Below are 23354 nucleotides of genomic sequence, written 5' to 3'. Positions count from 1 at the left end.
TATTTACAGCACTGCTGGTTTTTTCACAGGCAAAGAATTCAAAGGCATTCAGAACGTGAACAGTATAAAAACTACCTGCTTTATATCTCTGTCAAATTTTTTCTTTTCTATGGTATGGCTATGTCAGCTTCTGTGTGATTATATATTTTAAACATTTAAATTCATTTTTATTAATACTAGTTTAAGCTATCAACTTTAAATTCAAATGGATTTTAGCACTGAAATTTAGTTTCGCAACACCTGAAGATCTCCTACATTCATGATAGCAAAAGGCATAACTAAAAGCACAATTAATATCTAAAGTTTCTTAAAACAAGCAAAACAACTCTTGCAATAGATTTCCAAAATAACCTTGGAATATTAACTCCTCCCTTGATCTGACTAAAGCCTTTACAGTAACACTTTGCATCAGAAGATGCATAATTCTTCATTTCCAGCAGCCAAATTGTATCTGCTTTCGAAAAGTATTCAGGAAATTATATCCTTGCTGGGGAAAAAAGGTAAGTATAGTCCTAGTGATATAACATGCCAAGATCACATCAGTACCTCCAAACATAAAAACACAATTTTCTGACAATTTGTATCTGAAAAGGACATGCACTTTCATATTGCAAATGTGATTAGCTGAATTACAGTTCTCTACAAGGTAAACATCACTGAAATTCTGCTACAGCACACATACTGCCTTAAATCATTTTTCAAATTCAACTTATTAAAAAAGCTAAATCCACTCATCTGTAACCAAAAAAAGGAAAATAAAGGTATACTTTAGTGAAGATGCCTCTAATGAAGAGCCACATGATGGCGGACGCTCCCTGCATTTCACCATTACCACTTCTTGCTTGTGCTCCTGGAGAGTTCTCTGCTGAACCAGCTCCCAAGAACAAACAAGGTCTGAGGCTATTCAGCCTTCCAGCTGAGCAAATTCAGCCCACCATCACCTGTTGTACCACCACCTCTTCCATCATGTAGTATTGTAAAGTATTCAGAGCCGAAAAATCAGGAAGTGAGGTCAACCGAATTAATCTAATGCTAATTGAGTACAATTCATTTCCTTACAACCAAGCTCACAGAGTGTAGGGTGAAGAGCCTTAAAAAGATTGGTTTGCTTTGAAGTATCATGTCACTCCAACATTTTAGTTAAACAGGGATTAATACAGGAAATGGAGATGCAGATGTGCAAAAAGGTCCCCGAGCCAGTCTGATGCCTTATATATACTAAAAGTTATCTTTGGAGAGTTCTAGCAAGGAAAAAAGGAAGCACAAAGGTACCTGAAGTGTAAATTTTTCCACAGACAATTCCTAGCATTCACCACATCTCTGTTAAATGCAAACGGCTGGAACAGGGTGGGTTGTACCTCGTGGGTCCAGGCGTTTCCCAGGCTAGTCATTCAGGCTGTCAAGAGTGTTAGCCTACCTACAGAAAACAACTGTGAGGCTCTTGAGTCAAAAAGCAGCTTTGCTTGCCACAAGAAGGTGTGAACTAGCTGTGTGCCTTTATAAGGACTGGAGAACAAATACTCACTTTGATAGAAATTTGGGTTAAGAGACATACTGTGTATATACCTTAAAAGCAGTAAAATGGCCTGTCTTCTGCTTACCTCACTGGCTATTTGTGGCAGCTGGGAAAAGAATGATAAGAATCACATTCAATAACTTCTGGAGATAATTTTAATATCAAACGTATCGGCATTTTCATAGCACATATCTAACAAATCTACAAAGGCAATCTTTTAATGTTATAAAACCAATTTAGAAAAGTTTATATGCGGACTTTGCTTTTACATACCTATAAACAAGTCAATCTAAAAAAGAACAAAATACTTTATGATAAAAACTAACTTTACCATGAGAAAAAGACCAAAATATTTTTCAAAACGAAACACCGTAAATATTCATAACTAAAAAGGTATAGAGAAAGGGCACACATTTCCACATTTTATCCTTCATCTGTCTTACAATAAATACACAAATTATCCCTGTAAGTAATGCTGATGTTGTGATCTAGGTGATGAAAGCCACAAAAACTCTGGGATGAGAGGGACAGATGTTGGTGCGGGGTATAGTGACAAAGTACAGAATTACAGTAGAAGCAAAGACAAAAAACATACAGTAATTGCACTAGGCTGCTCACAGCTATACAGAAGGTAACTGTGCTCAGCAAATTATTCTGTTTTAAAATTGTCTCTCTTCTCCAGAAAGAACGCTTCCTGGTTTGAGAAACAATGTTGGTGGGTTTTTTGGATGACTGTACAGAACCTGAAGTAATAACTGGATTTTCCAAATGCTAGGTTTCAGAGTTGTATTGAGGGAAAGTGCCCTGAGAATTCTGCAATGCCATAAAATGTTCACATCTTTGGATTGCCCTCATTTTTTATTTTAACCCTCTAGCCTACTTCCAGCTTTAAGAGCTCTGGTTTTGTAGATACGTTTATGACACGGGTGGTTTTGGTGTTATCTGACATGTGGGCCTTCTGAAGGGTGCGATAACACTTCAGTTTACTTACAATGGGGAACAGGAGAAAGCATCCTCCTAAAACAGTCACCTTCTATCGTGCAGTAACTACAGAAAAAAGTGTGCACATCAAAATGTTATTAAAGTTTTACGTGATCACTGTTTGAGGAAAAAGCTCCATAAATACATATTAAGACAACGATGAACTTGTGCTAGTTTATCAAGTCCAAGTTCAAACACTCAAATATTCGGACATCTTTAGTCAACTCTCCTGAGGAAAGTATAAATCCTGTTGTCTTACGTGTAAATTACATATCTTAAAGACATATTATATAGATCAGAATGACCTTTTTGAATTAACTGCCCTTATTTTTCAATAAAACACCTCAAACTTTTAAGGTTGTTGAGTCATAACCTGCTTACCTTTCTAATGCAAGTGGTGCCATAAGATTCACAAAAATAACTCCCAAAATAAGGTGAACAGGATTAAAAATCTACTGTCTACATGTATTTTATTTGACAGCAAGATTTCTTCTAAAAACTGCTAAGAAAAAATAATAATAAAAGATGTTTTTAATAAATCTATTCTGGACTTTGAAAGATTTTAACATCACTCTCAAGCAAATGTTTTCCACTCATGGAAATAACTTTTTATGGTGAAATTGCTAGGGAGAGAAAAAAATAAAAATTAAAAAAAAAAAATATTAAAACTCATCAGCCTCAAATCTTGACACATACAGGCTACTTCTGTATATAATCAGAAACAAACCAAAAAATACATCTCTAAAGAGAGTCAATATTAGATCCTTAAATAAAACCAATACACGGTATTCACTGTATCTGTATGAGCTGCAAAATCAAAAGAGACAGAGTAGAGGGTCAAAATCCTGTTTTTAGACCTGACTATGATCATCCATGTTAATACAGAATTGTAAAAAGCAGGCTCCAAACGACAAACATTTTTACATCCTTGTGGCGCATACCTGTACGCAGCTTTCATATTCCAAGTAAAGAATCAATTAGCAATCCATATGTATTAGCTTAACTTACATATTTACACTTTTATCTACAACCTTTTCTTTCCCCCCTCTCCCTCCCTCTGCAATTCGTTCCATGACCACACATCCCAAATGAAAAAAAAAAATAAAAAAAAAAAATCTTTAAATAAGTACACACTGAACAAACAAAATACTTCTTGTGGTTCTTTTGTTTTGTTTTTTTCCTTGCAAGGCAGAAAGAGCCCAGAAGTTGCTAAGCAGAGTTCCAGTTACTTTATACAGCAATGTTATTTGCCAGGCATGGCTTATTAGATTTACTAGCTGCTGCTGCCACTATGCTGTTGAAAGTGCAGTTGCAAGATCAAGTCCCGAATTTCTTCTCTTTTGCTTCTAATCAGCTGACGAGGGAACCACGTCTCCAGATGCAATGGCTCTTCAAAGTTAACTATGGGATTCTGGTAACAAAAAAGGAATATTTAAAACATGAATTTCCTAAAGCAACCTTTGAAGAAAATTTCAAACCCTTCCATTACTGCTGAGACCATGGAGGCATAAACAAGTTTCCATGAGACAGTAACAGGCTTCAAAGTCAAATTCCAGTTACTCCATGGTAATGACATATATACATACCCTTACCACAAGCTACTCATGGTAACACCAAACAGGTTATCACCACTTCTCTTAAAGATACACCAGTATAAGCTCATATTCAAGGCAGACTCCATGTATTCTGATACAGTTAGACATACTTTTGATAACTGTCAAGGGACAGATGCACTTTGGTCACAACACACACATGTACAATCACACTATAGGGAATGATCAAGCATACAGCAGATACATATGCTGAGGTTTTGTTGCCTTAGGCATGTGTTTTTCTGTCATGAGCTGGTCTGTTTGATTGGAGACAACAAAGAAGCAAGAACACTGCTAGAGTTTTAGCAGGACATAAAGAAGGAGAGAATTCGGTGCTTAAAGTCCCTCACAGAGACCACGTCCCTGAATGTGAGACCGCTTCTAAGCTGTCTGTAGAACGCCTCATCCACTTGTTCTTCCTGATCAGGTGGCCTACAGTAGAACCCCACTACTTTGTCACCCATATTAGTCTGCTCTTTAATAAGCTCTCAGTTGGCCCCCCATCCAACCCTAGGCAGAGCTTCACGCATTCCAGCTGCTCATATCAAGGGTAACTCTACCTCCTCATTCTTCCAGCCTGTCTTCCCTAAAAAGCCTGTATCTATCCATCACAACACTACAGTCACATGAGCTATCCCACCATGTCCAGTGATCTCAACAAGACCACAGCCCTGCATACAGACCTTCAATTCCTCATATTTATTTCCCATGCTGTGTGCAGTAGTGTACAAGCACTTTGGAATGGCAATTTGTTCTGCTATGGAAGAAAAACTGCCCAAAGCCCCCCCCCCAGATTTCCATGCTCAGGACTCTCAGAGAGAACGTGGAACACATGTATAAGCATCAAACAAGCAGAGCCATTCAAAGGACAGAGCAAGAGGGCAGTGCACTGATCACAGGGAGGAGGAGTTGGAGACAACCTTAATGCACAAGCTGACCACAGTTTTAGAGGCTACAAGAAGAGATGCACAGAAAAGATGCCTTTGTAACACTTATAGATCAGAAACAGGTAAAATAAGTAGACCCCAAATACATCCAAATAGTTAGGGATACTGAGCGTGCCAATATAAAAGTAACATTAAACTACAACATCAGAAACGTCTGCCAACAAACTCAGATAAAAAACTGTGTTCCACATACAAAGACCCCTGCCACTACTTGAAGAATGGGTTTTATTTCCTCTTCCTCAAATGGCTTTAACACTTTTGAGGCTGAGAATCACAGGCTTTTGTGTCTGGCTTATTTCTCTCAGAAACAGGTTTTTTAGGTTTAAGCTAATTTTGAGAAAAGGAGAAGGTAGTTTCCATTTGTACCTCGAAGAAGCTTTCCACATATTGTAGCAAATAGACCCCACAATCACTGCTGTTATCTTGTTTAGGCACTCTGGGATACAGGTCAATCATTGTTGATTTATTGAATTCTCGATGTGTTTTTCTTTTAGCTTCCCATTCCACTTCAAGGTACCTACAAAAGATTTTTAAGATGGGATTGAAAGAGTCTGATTTTCAAAGGCAACAAACTTTTCTGCTGACTTAGTCAGAGTTGCAAAGACTCAGAGCTTACCAAAAATCAAAGAAAATGTCTGACTTTAGGGAATAAAAAATATACACATTAGGGCAGACCTTGCATTTGATTTTTAAAAGCCTCAAGTCCTTGCAACAAAAATCAGCTCATGCAAAGAAGAGGTCACGGAACCCCTGCATCAGTGTCCTTAATCTGTTTTCAGAGTAAAACTGCACATTGAAAGAATAAGAGGTCTGCTTCCCAAAATTCCCTAATGTCACAACTCCATAAATTACCTCTTTGTTTTCTGACTTTTCATGACATCTCTCTGACCACCAGTAAACTACCGTCTCTGGAATTTCAACCCCAGAAGTAACTCAAACCATAGAGCACTAAGTTAATACATCCCACAGAGATTTAGAAAGAAAAAATAAATAAATAAATTTTAAAAATGGCTGGTTTTTTTTTCTCCCTCCCAAGACACACATGGTGGGGAGGCATCTCTAGAGAAAAGTGGTTTCACAAATATTTCTGATTCTCACCTATCACTTAGTATTTTGAATAATTTACTTTTACATGAAGGAGGTGCTATTTGGTTTACAGATTTTCGTTCCTTTCAGAGAAGTGAACACAACAGAAAACAAAAAGAAAGAATCTGTTTAGCTTCAAAAATTCAATATTAGCAACTTTAAAAAAAGTTATTGATAGATGTTAGTCATTAGGAGTATGTAAGAACAGTGACACTTTGAAGACATTCTTACAATACTTACATACTTATCACATAAAAGACTGAATATATATTTTACTCTCACTTTTCAAAACAAATAATACTATTTCAATATAACTATACTGACACATCAAGCTTTTAGGCAGCTTCTAGTTTCTACCTTTTTGTACATAGATAGGAGTGGATTTAACACTGTAATTCTGTAAGCTCCATCAGAAAAAGAGATGATGATCAACCCTTCGGAAAATTAAATTTCAAAGTATTCATTTTAAACAATCTGGTTTTCTACCCTTAAGAACACCCTCTATTATTAAACTGAAGGGGATTAAAAAAAAAAAAAGCCCCAAACTCCCTCTACTTTAATTACAGCAAGACTGTCCACTTTATATATATGCAATTTTTGCATTATATCTGGGCAACAGAACAAAGACAGGCTTTTCACACAAGCCTCTGTATTACTATTACAATTTTCTTTGTCGTGACTCTTTATGGATTTTCTTTTAGCATTAGAAATGTAAACCTTGATAGAAAAAGTATTTTGAACATAGAAATATGACCAGCAGCATCTCTTGCTAATAAGTAGAAACTGTAGTTACTTACTCTCTCAAAACCTGAATTGTTTTCTGCACAGAAGCAGCTTTCAAAGAGTCTAAGATGAGGATACAAGGCCTGTACAGAACAAAACCAAAAAAACCAACAAATCATTGTAGTCTTTCATTACCAACACAACTGAAGCAAATAATTTGTTTGGATACAGCTTAACAAGAGCATCAATATCTGAACAAATGTGGGGAAAAAAATGGTCAAGCTCCTACAGCTGTGGCTTTATGACACATAACTTACTCCAGAATTTCTTAATATAATTTAATGTTACAATTTTAGTATGAAAACAGAGACATACCTTTTACAAATCCGCCTTTTGGAATTACTTAGGGAGATCTGGGAGAAGAGAAAATAAAAATAACCTTAAAAAAACCTTCAGCAATTATAAACTCTAATATCTTCATAGGTTTAAAGGTAAAGCCAGAGAGGCTCCCATTTCAGAAAGAGAGAAACTAAAAAAAAAGAAATTTTTAAAAACACACGAAAGTATAGCATAGGCAACATAGTTAGGCAAAGGAGGACTTTAGGCTAATTCAGAGTGCCTTGCACATGCTGCAAGCCACACAAACATGAATAGCTACTGCAAGAAAGATAATGCAAAATCGCTTAGTCTATTCTCAGAGCTTTCAGAAATAGATGTTTCCTCTGCCAGTAGAAAAGGTACTTACTTTAGAAATAGCTGAATGCAGGACTGAAGCAGAAGCAGCAATTTCACTGCCACCTAGTTCAAGAGAACAAATTAAAAAGTCTTAAGAAAATATTTTCTAACTGAAATATTTCCATTTTCAAGTTTGTGATTATTAGTATTCAAAATACAATAGAAGTATAAACTGTTTTTGCTTCCCTTCTGAATGTTCAAATATCAGAGTTACTGAGGGCTTGCCTTCCTGACAGAACTCTTGAAATCCAAGAACTTTCACTTATGATGGGATCTGAGCCACTGATTTTACATGTCCCTTCCAGTATTTTCCAGAGTTGCAGACAACAAGAATGAAGTACAGTCCTTACTATGCATGGTAATACAAAAACATATTACATCATTCTTGACATGAAAGATGCTTTTTAAGACATCATATCCCTCCTTCACGGATTATGACAATATTAGAAGTAGAAGAAAATTATGTCAAGCTATATAAGATTACCTACCTTCAGAGAATAAATTTTTGTTAATAACCATTTCTTCCTCATCTTTGCAGTTACCAGGAATGGCCAACACTGAACCAGTTCTAATGTTCTCACCCTCTGACCAAAGTGGAGATTGTTGAGGCTGGTGACATAATAAACTCTGATGAGGACACTCCTCATACACAGCTTCTTCTAACCAAGGAAAACAGATAACTGCAATGTACCAATGAGACCTGCCCAGCAGTGGAGAGAGGGGGAAAAAATTGTCAAAACTGTATAACATTCGGTTCTGCAAAGGATATGAAAAGTTTTTGTAACATTGAGAGCTCATGGACAACTGTTCTGTGACACATAAGCGCTGTTGCCATGTTTCTTCATGGCATCTCATACTTCTCCTCTAATTCATTTTTACTTTGCATTGTGGCATAACAGCAAAAGTAAGTATCAATTCCTTAAAAGAAACCCTAAAACAACAAAACCACTGATGGAGGGTGGGGGGAGAGTACTAAAATAATATATGATCCCAGTTTTGAATATAACTGAATAGCCTCATATATAGGAATATAAATGGATAGCCTCATCTCCTTCTGCAGCTGTTTTGCATATGTAAAACTCTCAATGACTATTCAGTTTTACTGGAGTTGCCATCTGCAGGTCAGTTATTCAACCAGGCAAGGGCACAGACCATGGAAGTGCTGCTCCTGATCCATTAACGCTACGAGTTGCTGTGATTTCTTTACAGAAACATTACTTTAGTGCACAAGAATCATCATAGTGACACACAAATTATATAAAAAAATACATAAATGCAGTTTTCAGTAGAACAAAAACCAAAGATGCAAAGTTTACTGAAGGTGACTAAATAGAAAATTTAACTTTTGAAGACACTTAAAAATTACTCATTCCACACCTGTTCTTCGGGATCTTCAAAATCTAATGTGTTAATTTCCAGTGATCCAACCTTACAGCCATAAATCTATCACCACAATGTTCAAATATTTAAATCTCTAAATATCAGAAAAGATGTCTAAAATACATAGACTTACTCCTCATTCACAGGCACAAAGATATAATCTTTACTGAAGAGGTTTATATGACGAGTCCATGTTCTTACTCTTCTGTGTCTTCTCTGTGCCGCTCTGCAGAAACCAAACAACAATTGTTGTTCAGATTTGTTCTTTTTAGTTACAGCAAGGTATGGGGATTAGTACTCCTACACCTTCCCCAATCCCTCAATAGGTTCTTAATTTACTCTTGAAACTTCCCCGACAGAGAAAACACAAATCAGCACACCATTAAGCCCAAGTGACTAAGAAGTCATTTCTGAACCACTTTAAACTCTTCCAGAAAAACAATCATCCATAGATTTGAAAGGACTTCTTATAGTTATTTACCCAATAAGTATTATTTTCTACACAAAATGCAAAAATCTCATCTAAACACCAGCCAGTGTAAACCAGATCTATAGCAACTTACCAACATCCATTAATTAAACTTCATAACACCACTTTGAAGGCCTGTCTAAACAACCTTATCTTTTGAAGGAAAAAGCTAAATGCCTTGCATACAGTCATGCAACACACCTGTAGCAAAGCCAGGACTGAAACAAGACTCCCTCCAGTCCTGAGCTTTAAGTGCTGAAGAACATTTCATTTCCAGTCCTACAGAAATAACATGTGAGGACAGGATACTAGGAAAATAAGAAAAAATTGAGAAGAAACCAAAATTTAGATTTTCAACTTTCTTAGTTTGCACAAGTTGAAATAGAAACCAACGCTTCATGAAACTTTGCTCCAGTATCATCTGAAAGCAAAATTCACTGTACTCAGGAGACATCCCTATTCCCATTCTGATTCCATCCTGATCTGTGATTAAGAAAGGTAATTTCAGTGCAGGAGGAACAGGAGAAAATGAGTGAGGAATGGAAAAGCAGTTACACTCTGTATGGGCCAGCATTAAATGAAGACTTGCTGCAAGCTTCCTCTGCTACATGATTCTAAAAGCACTGGGAATTGAAAGGGGAAAGCACGTTTGCAACCTGGGAAAGCACCTACAGAAAGAATTCTCATCTACTGCCTAAGCAGCATAAAGAAAGGGAAACAAAGGGTCTTTAAGTTAAGTAGCTACATCAGCTGAGATTAATTTCATTTACAACAGTACAGAGCCCAATTTCCCCTATCCATTTATTCAAAGACTTCCACAGAAACAAAAACCCAAACCACTTGTAATCACCAGGTAAGTATCTAAGCTCAAACACAAAATTAGAACTTCCAAAGCTACCTCTTGATCTGAAGCAGCTATAGTCCTTGAAGCATGGAGAATTAAGTGCCATTCCAGTTCCTTAAGAAGGTTATGGACAGCCCAGCCTTATTAAAGGAATCAGATCAAGTCACAACAGCAGACTTAACGTGGATAATTTTGTCTCCACCTCAGAACATTAGGGTCAGAAGACAATAAACCAATAAAAGACATTCTCTCAAGCACAGCTCCCTGAATTTTTGAGACATCTTTGAGATTATTACAGAAGTTGCATTCTTTTTCCCCTTAATAGCTTTTACCTACTAGTGACTGCAACACACACAAGATGGCACACCTCTGTGCAGGTGGCCTCATTTGCCAGTAGAATGAAAAACCTGGGGAATTCATGGATAATAGAAGAAAAATCACTTCAGAGGGAAACAGGTGGAGGGAAACAAAACAAAACAAAAAAACCCAACAATTCTGATGCACTGAATGAAAATTGCTGGCAGATCATCACTGTAAGTGAAGTGGCAGGGCAAGCTCCACTCTCAAACATCAGTATTGAGAAGAAATGGAAAATGTTCTAGGGATGGTCTTTAGAGAATCTTAACTGGAAACACAAAATGATACAGGGTTATTGAGCTGTTAATGATATTTTTTCTGTGAAACTCTCCAATTCCAGTGTGCACAAGTGTTAAAAACCAAATGTGCAAACTTGGTGTGTAAAAAATCTTCTTACTAAAACTTTGGACAAGAATTTATTATCAATATGTATAATGAAGGATGTGGTAAATCTAAAAATATTTTTAGAAGTGCAATTTCTTAAAATTATGCATACCTTGCAAAACTCTGTGTATAATAAAAAGATCAAAATACATTAATAATTGTCTGAAGATTCAGATAAAGTTGGAGAAAGATGATAACATTTTCATTCCCATTCAGTATGAATCATATGCACATTTAAATGAAAAACATCAGTTTTGAGAGTTACAACATTTAATCACTAATCCCTTTCAGAACACTGATTGCTATTTAATGTGCTAACTAGGAGATGATCTGCAGAACTTCCAAGTGGCATCAATAGTTTATTTCTGCTCATAATGGTGTCTAAAATGAACTTACGGAATTTTGAGATCCCCCTCGGAGTTTTTTTCTGTCCTGGTCAGGCACTTATAGAAGAAACTGCTAAAAATGTGTGTGCGGTCAGCAAGATGTTTTGGCACCTTCTCCAACAACAGGTATCTATCAAACAAAAAAGAAGGAAATTATTAAATTCCTTTTATAGAAAGTACCATTACTTTCTGATTTAAGAAAAAAAAAAAAGACAACTATTTTAATGACTTATCATACTCAGGTTAATAATGCTTCTGAATTTATTTTTAGGGTTAGGTTTCTAGTCCTTGCAATTAAGGCAGGCTTGAAAACCTAACAAAGTATAAACCTATAGAGTGTTATACTCTTGCATATACAAAAAGTAGAGAAAAGGACCAGCTACATGATTTATTTCTAGTTTAGAGCAAGATACACAGGGCTTTGCTGTAAAACCACATCAAAGCACTCTGGTACATGTTGCCTTTCCCACTCTTCTAGATAAGAAGTTTTAACTGGCTTCCGATTGCTCACAGTTACTGCAGCCGTGCTGGATGCCAAGCAAAATGGAACTCTTGCAGACAGCCTTCAAAAGAGCCAGATTTCTGCTTAGGTTTAAGTCAGCACAAGAAAAATAAATCTAGGAATTGAAGGAATCTTTAAGGAATTGAAGTCCACCATGCTGGTTCTGGAAAACTTGCTTTCACAAGCAACTTTAGGAGGATGGCACAAAGCAGGTAAGCCAAGCACAGCTTCCTCAAGAAGCTTCCACAATCAGCTGTACTGCTTTCTGCAGGAGCTGTACAACAGAATTCCCGAATTCTTGTATAGAATAGCAAAGGATGCTCCATTTCAGGCAAACTTAGTAAATAAACTACTAGTACAGACCCTCTACTTTGTTCAGCTGCCTGCTTAAACCTGCTCAGCTCTTTCTGTTCTGTGAGGTCACCAAGAGGCTTTTTACCCCCCACTATTTTGTCTGGATTGTATCACAGCCCTTTAAAGGGACAAAAGGAATGAAACTAAACAATTGAACCTGCTGAGAACACACACATCTTTAAAAGAAGTCCAACTTACAAATTCATCATACTGTTACTTCTGAAATTAGTGTATCGTATTTAGAGACCAACATTATAGTAATTCAAGTCCAGATCAGGTCACAGAAAGAAGGGTACAATTAAAGCTGTTATTACTTACTTAAGATAGAAATCAATGATGACATCATTGAGAAACTCTCCATATTCTAAGCACTCTAGGTCTTCTCTTGTGACTCCCAGTCCTCCTTTTGCAGGTGGGGGTGGATAAACAATTAAGCTAGAAAATACAAATCAAAATCACATTGTAAGAGTGACAAACTGTGATATTCTTCCTCACATGTAGAAGATTTTCTAGAAAACCTGTTAAAAATGGTGATTTTCAAAACCGTTGACTAACTCAAACATCCTTTGCCATTTCTTACTCCAACAGTTAAGTGTTACAAATGAAATAAGCACCCCAATGCACACGGAAATTTTGAGAAAAGCTTTTGAAAAGAAGATTTTTTTTTTTACCTTCATCTTGTTTTTCTTTTTTTGATAAAAAGTAATTAACAAATGGCTATATAAAATGGAAAGAAATTCTAGGGGACATAATCTCAAATGGTATTAATGAACAGTGACTTTCTATTCATTAAGAGTCCAATAGGACTCCCATGTTTCCAAGCAGGAAACTTGGGTTTATGCACCATGCAGCATACGTACTGGAAGTAGATTGAAACTGCCCAAGTTACCTCTATTACTAGTATTTAAAATGTATTTAAAAAGCTCTAGATTAACAACCATATTACTTAACTGGAATCATGAAATGAACAGTTTTGCTGTTGCAGAAACAAAACCAACTGCTATACTGTCAGTGACTGCAGAAGGCAAGAGTTCTTAAGTGCAATTTACTCCACTAACGTCTGCAGCACTAGAAGTACAAGGGCTAACAGGCTAGTGCAGGCAGAACTGAGGTATGTCAGCACTCTCCTAGTACCTTGCTGCATTACATATCTGTGTGTTCTCATTTTCTGTCTTTTGCTAACCAAACTCCTGTACTAACTACTAAACTATCTGACAAACTAGTTATAAATAGAGAGCCACAAGAGTGAAAGAAAACACTGCTTATATTAAAAAAAAACCCCAAACCTCAGCTTAAATTTAAAGTTTTGCTCTGATATAGACCTAGATGGAAACTCACAGAAGCCATGAAGTCCCTACCCTCCCACTGATGCATCCATGATATGAGCTTGTAGTCACAGTTAAGGTATTCTCTGATTTCTGTGAGATTTTCTGTAATCCTGTAACACATCCATGTTGTCTATTAACTATTAGGATGGAAACAGGAATAACTACATTTATACTTGGTGATATTTTAGATTTCTAGACCATCTTTCATACAACACTTTCAAATAAACTAGAGAATAGTAGTTGAGCCAAGGGTTTTATTCCAGCAATTTGTTTATTCAATTTGTTATATTTTCACCTTCTCATTTATATGAAATATACATACTTCTTAACTGCTCCAGTTTCTCTTACTTCTTTCCATTCTTCATTCAGTGCAGAGGACAGAGAGATAGAATAGCAACCACTATTCTGCTTGTTTGCAAGGGCATAACTGGGCCTGGCCACTTTTCGTTTAGATTCCTACCAGAAAAAAATCCAAACAATAATAATAAGCATTAAACAGCTTAATATGTCAAACAGAACACACAAAAAACAAGCCTGAAGCCCACAGGAATATCCTGCATCACTGAAGAGAAATCCTGCTGGAGAGCAGAAGTGTAAACATCTGGATTTAGGCAAACATGCCACTATTCAGATAATTTAAAAAGTTATGTCCCTTTAAAAATTATGACAGTTCTTCCTCTGTTCATAACCTCTCTCTAAAACTGTTTAAACATTATTCAGCCAACTGATACAGAATTGGTTTTGGAAAAGAAACTGGACGTGTTGGACCTGAGCAGATGGAGACAAGTATCAGACTGTCTTAATAGGAGCTGTGAATGCTTGGAAGGTTTGAAAATCCAGTTCTTCAACAATTTGCCTAAAGATGATACAGATTTAGAATAGGCTCGCTTAATTTAAGTTCCCAGTTTCATAGCCAGATTGATCTATTGTCTCTGTGCTTTTTACTGATGGGATCAAACACACGTAATTTCTGAAGTGACAAGGATGTGGGGTTGTGTTGAGACATTTACTCCTCAGAGGGAGGTGTATTAACACATTACCAGCAGCCTTAAGAATCATTTAGCATTTCAAGCTGTGCCTGGCACAGCAGTACGTCATCTAGAGATGGCTGGAATGAGCAAGACACACAGCTCCTCCTCTGCTGCACCCCTTCACTTCCAGCTCAACTGAAAAATGGCTCCATCACTCAGCACTTGATTAACTCTGAAACTGCTGCCCTGGAGACACACAAGGGCAGAAAATCCCTGTGGTTCTAGGCATAGGCAACCATAAGTTGACCTAAAGCTTCACTATTTGCCACTTACTGACGAGGTCTATACACTATCCCTCTGTGGACTCAATCTAGTTTACTGCAAATCTTGCCCCATTGTGCAATAAAAAGAGAAACAACATGAGAGAAATAACAAACATGACTGATTTTTTTTTTGAGCTATGGATTAAGAAAGAAGGCGTATCTAAAATTTACTAGAATGTGTGAATGCCAACAGGTGGTGATGAATCAAGCAACTAACCTGAACTGCAGGCTCATGAGCATCTGAGGTATTCTGTTTTGGTATACATTGCTTTAGTAGATCCTTATTGTAATTTATAAAAGAGCTCTCTTCAGGAGAAAGGTCCTTAAACAAGGATAGTGCTTCCTTCAAAGACAAAAACTCAAGGAGATCTGGTGCTCTGTTCTTCTTGCTCACACCTGTAATCACTTCAGTCAGTCTGTCTTCTTCCCATTCTGTGAGCGGTTGGGGCAGTTCAAGAAATACAAATTCACTAGATTTGGCTGGAGAAAGGAGAGAATGGATAATATTAACTATTAAGTTACATGGTAAAAACTTGTCTGCAGACTCAAAAAGGAGCATTGAGAGACAATGGCAGGAGCGGGAACCAAGTAATATGCTGTCAGGTTTCTCACAGAGGCCATCAGCCAACCAAAGGCCCACCTCCACAAGCCCAGAGGAGCACAGGAGCACAATGGCAGGCAGGAACTCAAATTAAGGACTGGGAGGAAGAAACACTCAGTCTGGGCCCTTCCCAGGGCTGTCGCAGGAGAGCCTCAGCCTCAGGATCCAGACCTGAAACCCATCAATGCCAGAGCACCTTTTAGACTGAGGAGAGATTGTACTGAGGTGTATGGCACACATGATGGGAGGCAGAGGAAGAGAATTTTGGGGTTGCCCAGGACTTACTATGGGATGTTTAAGGGAAGAACCAAAAGCAGGCATTCAGGTGATTTGTAGAGGAACAAGTGTGGGAAAATAGAGGGCTAAGGGCATAAAAAGGACCAGTCACATCTAAATACTTTGCTAGTCAATACACTTGTCTGACCATGCCCTGTGCATTGATCAGCACAATCTATCCCATCTTCTTATTAAATTCCTTTCTAACTCTCTCCTGCATGAGGGACTCTCTATTTGATGAGGGGAGGGATGGGGGGGGGGGTGTGTCTGAACACAGCAACTGAAGCGAGCGCATGTGTGCAAGCAACCATGATTGCTAGTGAAGATCAAGCCAAACTAAATGAATAGGTGAAGTGTCCTGGGAGCCAGGAGAGGGAGCAGGCCCCTAAGAGACAGCTCTCACTGTGAGACTGCCTGTGCATCTCTAAGGATGAGAGCACAGGGGGTCAGCTACTGAGACCGGGGGAGTCCTGCCCAGCTATGTGCCTGCATGTGCACAACAGCCTGTACAAGCAACTGGCACTGGCTTGTATGTCCAGGTGCCAGCAATGGGAAGACTGGGATCCAGGGCCAGCAGCAGGGCAGACTGAGTGTCTGAGCCCAGCTGAAAGAAGGATCCACCTTGTACATATGCGTGTGTGCGTATATGTATGTATTTTCCCCACTAGTGGGCCTCCAAGCTGCTCAGCCAGCAGAAGCAGGATGAGGCTGCTGGTGCTGTCTGTGTTCATGTAAGTGCTGTGTGCCTCTTACCTATGTGGCCAGCTATGTAGATATGTTATGTATGTGAGTGTGCTGTGTGCTTTACATATTGGGATCACATCTGCAGCTTTGCTACTGGTTGGACCTGTGGACAGGGAACTGCAGCAGCCTCACCCCTCTCAGGCTGTCAGAGCCAGCATGACATATTGTCTTCTAATATTAAGACACTAAGAAGGCAGAGCAGAATCATAACAACCCTTTTCAGAATCTGTAAAACTATCACTAATTTGTTTCAACTAGTCTCTACATACTTTTTAAAATATTTACATTACTATATATTCAAAAGGCATAAAACACTGAAGCGTAGAAATTTAACAACTCCCGAAGGTTTCTCCTAGAGCAAGGATTTAATCAAGGTAAATAAACCCAAGATTAAAAGCGCCTCATAGCTTCATACTCAGATTCCACTCATTTCACTGGGAGCTGGGTCTATAGAAGCAACCAGTAAGTTTGATAAACTTACAACAAATAAAGGTAACTCACTGCTAAAATTTCACTCAGTATCTCACTTCAAACTACTCATACTCCTTATATAAAGTTAACATTTCTTATAATTTTTCTTCATACAGGTGGTGAGTGTACAGGGTAAACATACTGTTAAATTTCACACAGGCTACTCTGACCATCGTTTTGGTCAGTGTCATTTTTCAATTATTTTTCTAATGTAAAAAACCTTGTGTGATTGTGCCAGTCTGCATATTTGAGCAGCAGTTACACTCAGTTTTACAGAATTTCACACTAGACAGCCAGTCCATAATACCCTACCATTTGGCCTTTAGTGGAAATTTTCCGCAATGCAATCATAGAATCACAGAATGGTTAGGGTTGGAAAGGTTCCAACCCCAATACCATGGGCAGGGATGCCTAGACCATGACGCCTAAGGCCCTGTTCAACCTGGCCTTGAACGCTGCCAGGGATGGAGCATTCACCACTTCTTTGGGCAACCTGTGCCAGTGCCTCACCACCCTCACAGTAAAGAGCTTCTTCCTTGTATCTAACCTCAACTTCCCCTGTTTAAGTTTAAACCCATTACCCCTTGTCCTATCACTTCAGTCCCTGATGAAGAGTCCCTCTCCGGCATCCTTGTAGGCCCCCTTCAGATACTGGAAGGCTGTTCTGAGGTCTCCACGCAGCCTTCTCTTCTCCAGGCTGAACAGAACCAACTTTCTCAGCCTGTCTTCATCTGGGAAGAGCTCCAGCCCCCTGATCATCCTCATGGCCCTCCTCTGGACTTGCTCCAACAGCTCCATGTCCTTCTTATGTTGAGGACACCAGAACTGCACATAGTACTCGAAGTGAGGTCTCACGAGAGCAGAGTAGAGGGGCAGGATCATCTCCTTCGATCTGCTGGTCACACTTCTTTTGATGCAGCCCAAGATATGGTTGGCTTTCTGGGCTGCGAGCGCACACTGCCGGCTGATGTTCAGTTTCTCATCGACCAACACCCTAAAGTCCTTCTCTGCAGGGCCACTCTGAATCACTTCTCTGCCCAATCTGTATGCAGTCTTGTCAAAGATCAAATCAACCTTTATCTGCCAATCCTTTCAACTAGGAGGTACGTTACTCTAGAGTATTTATTTTAAAGGGGGAAATACTTCATACGCAAGCCCAGTTTCAGACGGCCTCCTCACACAAATTACAATTGAATTCTGTTACAAGGTCTTTTTATTAAGTAGAAGAGACTGTGAATCACATTATGTTATTTTTTTTTTTCCCCAAATACAAGTATAGCAAGGCGTTTTAGAAAAGCAAAACTGGCCAACTTATCTTTAAAAAATTATCTACAGGCTTTCCCCTGCATTTCAGAAGCACAACTGTAAAATAACTGCTTTATTGACATGCCATATATTAGATCTTTTTATTGCATTTAAGGAAAAAGATTACTTACATGGCTTGCTCATGACTAACTTCCCTAATTGGGTTTCAATCTTTTCTACATAATCCACAGACAACCAAAGGAAAATTATCGTTGTTGAAGAACAGCCACCGTCACTTCTCCACATGCCAAACCTTCTCAGATCCAGAGTATCCACTGTCAGGTTAATATTCTTATTAAGAGCCACTGTAGAAAATAGAATTTTAAATAATCATATCTTTCATTGCCATAAGTCATACATGTTACAGTAATTACACACTAAGACATAAGTATTATCAAAGTGTATTAAAACAGCACTTCTAGATTTTTTTCCTGGCATTACGTAAAATGTGAGAATTTAATACTTAAATCAGCTATATCAAACTGTAAAACGAAGTTACCAAATTGTAACACCCAAAGCTAAACATCTAAATGCTATTCTTCATAGAAAAAAAAAAAAAAGTTTTTTACTCAGAATAACCACAGTTAATACCTACAAATACAGAAAAATTATTGCAAATAATGAACTCCTATTTCTTTTTAGTCAATGCAATTTAGAACTGCTCACCCTCGCAGAACCTTCTCCTATGGGATACAGAAACCACACATCATCTTTGGAAAATGGACTGAATACAAATCTACAGGTATATTCATCTTAGCTTTACTCAACTCACATTATTGTTTAATAAACCTAAGGATCTAAAATCCTAATCTGAAAAGACTGAGGTTTCACCTCAGAAACATAGTAAATATAGTCATATTTACTATAGTTCAACACTTAATATCTGCAGGGATGTGAGAGGCAAGGCCATTAAAAATACAAATTCACCTTAAAAGTGTAAGAAGCTGCTACATTAATAATACTTACACTACAGACATTGATATTTTTATTGAAAAATGAAATTTTAAAAATTAACATCTTTGTGAAAGCAAGTAAGGTTATAAATTACTCGTAATATAAATAAACACTAAGTATTTTAATGCAATACTTTAAAGATATAGTTAAGAGATGGCTAAAGAAAAAAATTCTCTTACCCTGAAATGGGATCACAATATACTTGATTGCAAACTGAAATAAGATTAAAAAATAAAAATTAGTTTGCTTTTTACAAATTGATTAAAACAAAGTAGAATTGTTAATTATCAGCATGTCTTTCCTTGCTTACAGCCAAATAAACTGAAAATAATATCACGCAATCTGTTAGGTTGGGGAAGACCCTTAAGATCATAGAATCCAAGCATTAAGCTAATACTAACAAGTCCAGTATGTCTAGTAAGAAAATTTATATTGCCTATTTCACCTAAAACACTACTCCTATTGCAACACGCATTGCAGAATCTAAATGATAGCAAAGTGACTTTCAGAGGTGCTAAGCACTGAGAAATAAGCAGAAAGTTGTGGAGAAGTCTACAGGCTTCTTAAGAAGAAAAAAAAAAATCATAAACACTTGGGACAAAAGGAAGTTAAGCACCCCATGATCAAGACCATTAGCTACACTATTTGAATTAAGGACACTACATAAACAGTCCAACATTGGGGTGTACTTTGCTATTTACATTAACCTTTGAATTAAAGGCCTCTGAAGAGTCTACTTACACTGCTGCTATGTTAAAAAGGCTTGGCTAAATAAAGAATGCTTGTCACTTTGGCAGAAGGTTGCCATACGCATTGAGACATTTCTCTTACATTACCACAGTAAGCACAAAGAGCAAAGCTATTTTTTTCCATGGAATATTTTCACTTTCCACCTAAAAGCATTGATTCTAAAAATATTTCAGTTCATCCCTCTAATTATTCCGGCATATGAATTTAGGGAATTTCCATTAAATGTTTTCACTGCTGCATGAGAACTATTGCACAAAACTGCTGTTTTGTGAAAAGCTAAAATTATTATTACAACCCAAGATTTCAAAATGTCTTACTGTAAACAAAAAAAAGTCATACATGTTCAAACATGTCTTTTTCTATTGTAATATATAGAATGAGTCTCGTTAAAGACCTGTTGAAAGTACTGCGGCTGGTACTCTATTTGAAGCATATTTCTACACCCTGTGAGTAGCATGTTGCCTATGTACTAATGCTTTTAGTATTAGGTTTGTAGCTCTTTAAAACTACAAAATAAGCAATTTTCTGTTTACAAGGCAAGATTAGCACATAGTATATATTTGAACTCTGATCACTATGGATTACTTTATTCCAATATCTGTACTATTTCTGAGAAAAGTAACTGGTGTTTGTTTTAAGTGACATTAATTCTAACATGGCCATTATTTTCCATTAGAATTCACTAAAAGCTTCCCCAGTATAATTTCTGTTCCAGTAGAGCATTTACACAGAACCTTTATCTTTGAAAACTGAACCCGCAGATAATCCCAGTTAGCTTTTCTACTGACAGCAATCCAAAAATACAAGGTAATGGACTACATACTCCATTGTTTAGCCAAAGCATTTAATGCAACAATAATCAAAACTCAGTGCTTCCATACTAAGTACTACTAGCTTTGCTTAACCAGAATTTTAATTTTTAAATATTCTCAAAATTTCACTATAATAAAACAACTTACCCTAGCAGGACCCGTTGATAGCCATTTAAATTTCCCAATGTATAGACTACCAAATTTCACTTCCAGTGCTGGGTTCGTCCATTTTCTAGGTGTGCTTCCAGAAGATAAACTGGTAAGACATTTATCTTCAATTGACTCTGTTAAAAACTGGGGGGGGGGGGGGAGAATATTTACTAAAGGGCTTCAAATGAGATACTTCCCTCCTGTAACCTTAGGAATTTTCTCTTCATGTTTGTAAGAATTTACTCCTAAAGCCAACTTCCATATAAAAATTCCATATTAAAAAACGGTATTGTTATTACAATCATTACTAACAATATCCTTAAGGGCTTAACAGTATCTTGCTTCACCTCTAAAGTTCCCATTGCAAGATATAACTTGTGGTCTTTACTAATCTAGAGCCAAATAAAACCTCAAACAACAGAGCAACAAAAAAATACCCCTCTTTTGATATCAAAGGTACAGGATCCAATCCAGTGTTTTTGATCAAAATGATGCACCTGTAAGAAGAGGCAGCAATGGCTCTTCTGGCTTATTTCAGGATTACAGAGGTAACCCGAATCCCAGTCAAAGCAAGAAGCACAAGGCTAATGAAGTCCAAAAATGGAGCAACAACCTTTATGGCTAGTTTTAGATTCAATGCTAGCCACACAGGAAAGGGAACTTTAGCCTATCTCTGTCTGCTGTCAACAAAGATCCTTGAACTTCTCCATGCACTGAATTACAACAGAGGACTGGATGACAAGCAGAAACTACTGACTTGAACTTGATCAATATAAAACATTGTGTGAAAAACAAAACCAAAAACCCTATCTTTTCACAAACTTATCATGTCTACCTTTAGCTCAGGTTAGTATTTGATCCTTCCTGTTTTGTAGTATTAAATTCCCAAATGTTTATTTTCAAACTATGAAATACATTGTATGTCGCAAAACCACTCAAGGTTCAGATCCACAGATCTTCTCCGAAGACTGTCCAGAATTCTATCTGTGAATTACTGCAGCTACTGCTTGTTGCTGGGACTAATCATATCTGCTCTAAGCGTTTCACTTTTGTCCTAACATGCAAGAAAAAACAAACACTGGAGAAATAAAGGGTTGGCATAACAATACCTAGGCCAAAAACTGGAGTACCTGCTCTGTGTGACTTTCCATCTTGTCTTCCAATTGCTTTGCTGAGAAACAGAAGTCAGACTGTTGGTCTGTTTCTTTACTGTCAGTGATATTATCCTGCAGCAGCTCAGTGCGTCTTGGTTCAGAAGGTCTATCTTCATCATCACTGGAAAGGACAACTAAAGAGGAAAAAAGAAGTATGCATATACTTCACAATGCAGACTTCAGAATATTTCATTCACTGTAGATTTCAGATGAGCAAAAACTTCTCTCTTGTAGCATATAATATCAAAGTACATTGCTCAAACCCATCAAGGTCTGTGTGCATTAAAGCATATGCAACAAGTACTGCTTTGTATATTTATTAACACCTTTTACCCAAGATTCCCCAAAATTATTTGACTATTAAAAGAAAGAGGCCACAACATAGCTGTTTCATAGAAGAGAGAACACTTTTTCTCAGTTTCAGCATCATTAAAAAGTACAAGCTTAATTTTCCATAGCCACAAAATCAGCTGCAAAATAAGGATTAGATTTTGAAAATCCTGCTGTCTATCCTGTTTCATGAGTATAAGACCCTCTACACTCCAGCAGAGGACACCGGCACTAGGCACTGCTCTCTAATGTGCACAATACGTTACAAACAACACGAACTCTGTCTTCAATATTTTGTTTCTTATGTTTCAACTAGTCAGTCATGCATGAGTTCTCCTGGTACCTAAGCGTACCAGTAGTAACTGTCAGCAGCACAGATACAGTACATACTTGGATCAACTGAAACAAGTTGCCGATTACCCCTGTAGAGTCTGTTCCGCAGCTTGCTCAAGTACTCTGATGTGTCCATCTTTAATTTCCTGATGGTACCAACTTGTGGTGAAACGACATCCCCACTGGTGGCAGAAAGCTGTTTCTCTGACAAATTTCTGGATGAAGACTCTGACCCAGGTTCCTCTGGGCAGCTGTGAGCAGGCCTTAAGTGGTTGTGGGTGGAAGCATCTTTATAGTCTCTCTCTAATGGCTGGGGAATACAATCTGGTACCAGAATTGTATTAGATCTGCGATCTTGTCCATCCTCACAGAGCGTGCTGTGGCTAGGAGACTGAACTGAACTCAATCGTTGCTCCTTCTAGAAAACAGGTATCAGAGACAGTATGTATGCTTATTTCTTGACATTTCTATGATAGTTCAGATGAGTGATCACTGAGACTTAGCTATGTACTAGACAAAATTATAGCTTAATGCAACTGCATTAGAGCTCAAGTCCAGGTAATTTCTCTCTCCCCATATTCCAAAGGTTATTACAT

The 23354-nt window shown here is 37.6% G+C and overlaps 1 protein-coding gene across 5 annotated transcripts in view; it reads right to left on the bottom strand.

Annotated features, from left to right (window-relative positions):
• Positions 1-1657: 1657 nt before the first annotated feature.
• Positions 1658-23354, bottom strand: part of SENP7 (SUMO specific peptidase 7) — a 46365-nt gene continuing 24668 nt past the window's right edge. For all 5 annotated transcript variants that reach the window (XM_030475944.1, XM_030475945.1, XM_030475943.1 and 2 more), the window contains 16 exons: positions 22816-23176; positions 22072-22229; positions 20939-21085; positions 19409-19442; positions 18407-18580; positions 15096-15358; positions 13907-14040; positions 12575-12691; positions 11411-11530; positions 9094-9186; positions 8069-8280; positions 7591-7643; positions 7221-7258; positions 6920-6988; positions 5403-5553; positions 1658-3908 (listed from right to left, as the gene is read on the bottom strand). In XM_030475944.1, the coding sequence (XP_030331804.1) occupies positions 3771-3908; positions 5403-5553; positions 6920-6988; positions 7221-7258; positions 7591-7643; positions 8069-8280; positions 9094-9186; positions 11411-11530; positions 12575-12691; positions 13907-14040; positions 15096-15358; positions 18407-18580; positions 19409-19442; positions 20939-21085; positions 22072-22229; positions 22816-23176 (2262 nt within the window). In that variant the 3' untranslated portion in view covers positions 1658-3770. The remainder of the gene's footprint in view (positions 3909-5402; positions 5554-6919; positions 6989-7220; positions 7259-7590; positions 7644-8068; positions 8281-9093; positions 9187-11410; positions 11531-12574; positions 12692-13906; positions 14041-15095; positions 15359-18406; positions 18581-19408; positions 19443-20938; positions 21086-22071; positions 22230-22815; positions 23177-23354) is intronic.

Source organism: Strigops habroptila, chromosome 2 (assembly GCF_004027225.2).
Source record: "Strigops habroptila isolate Jane chromosome 2, bStrHab1.2.pri, whole genome shotgun sequence".
NCBI lineage: Eukaryota > Metazoa > Chordata > Aves > Psittaciformes > Psittacidae > Strigops > Strigops habroptila.
The sequence above is the reverse complement of the archived record's forward strand: the minus strand, read 5'-3'. Positions and strand labels throughout refer to the sequence as shown.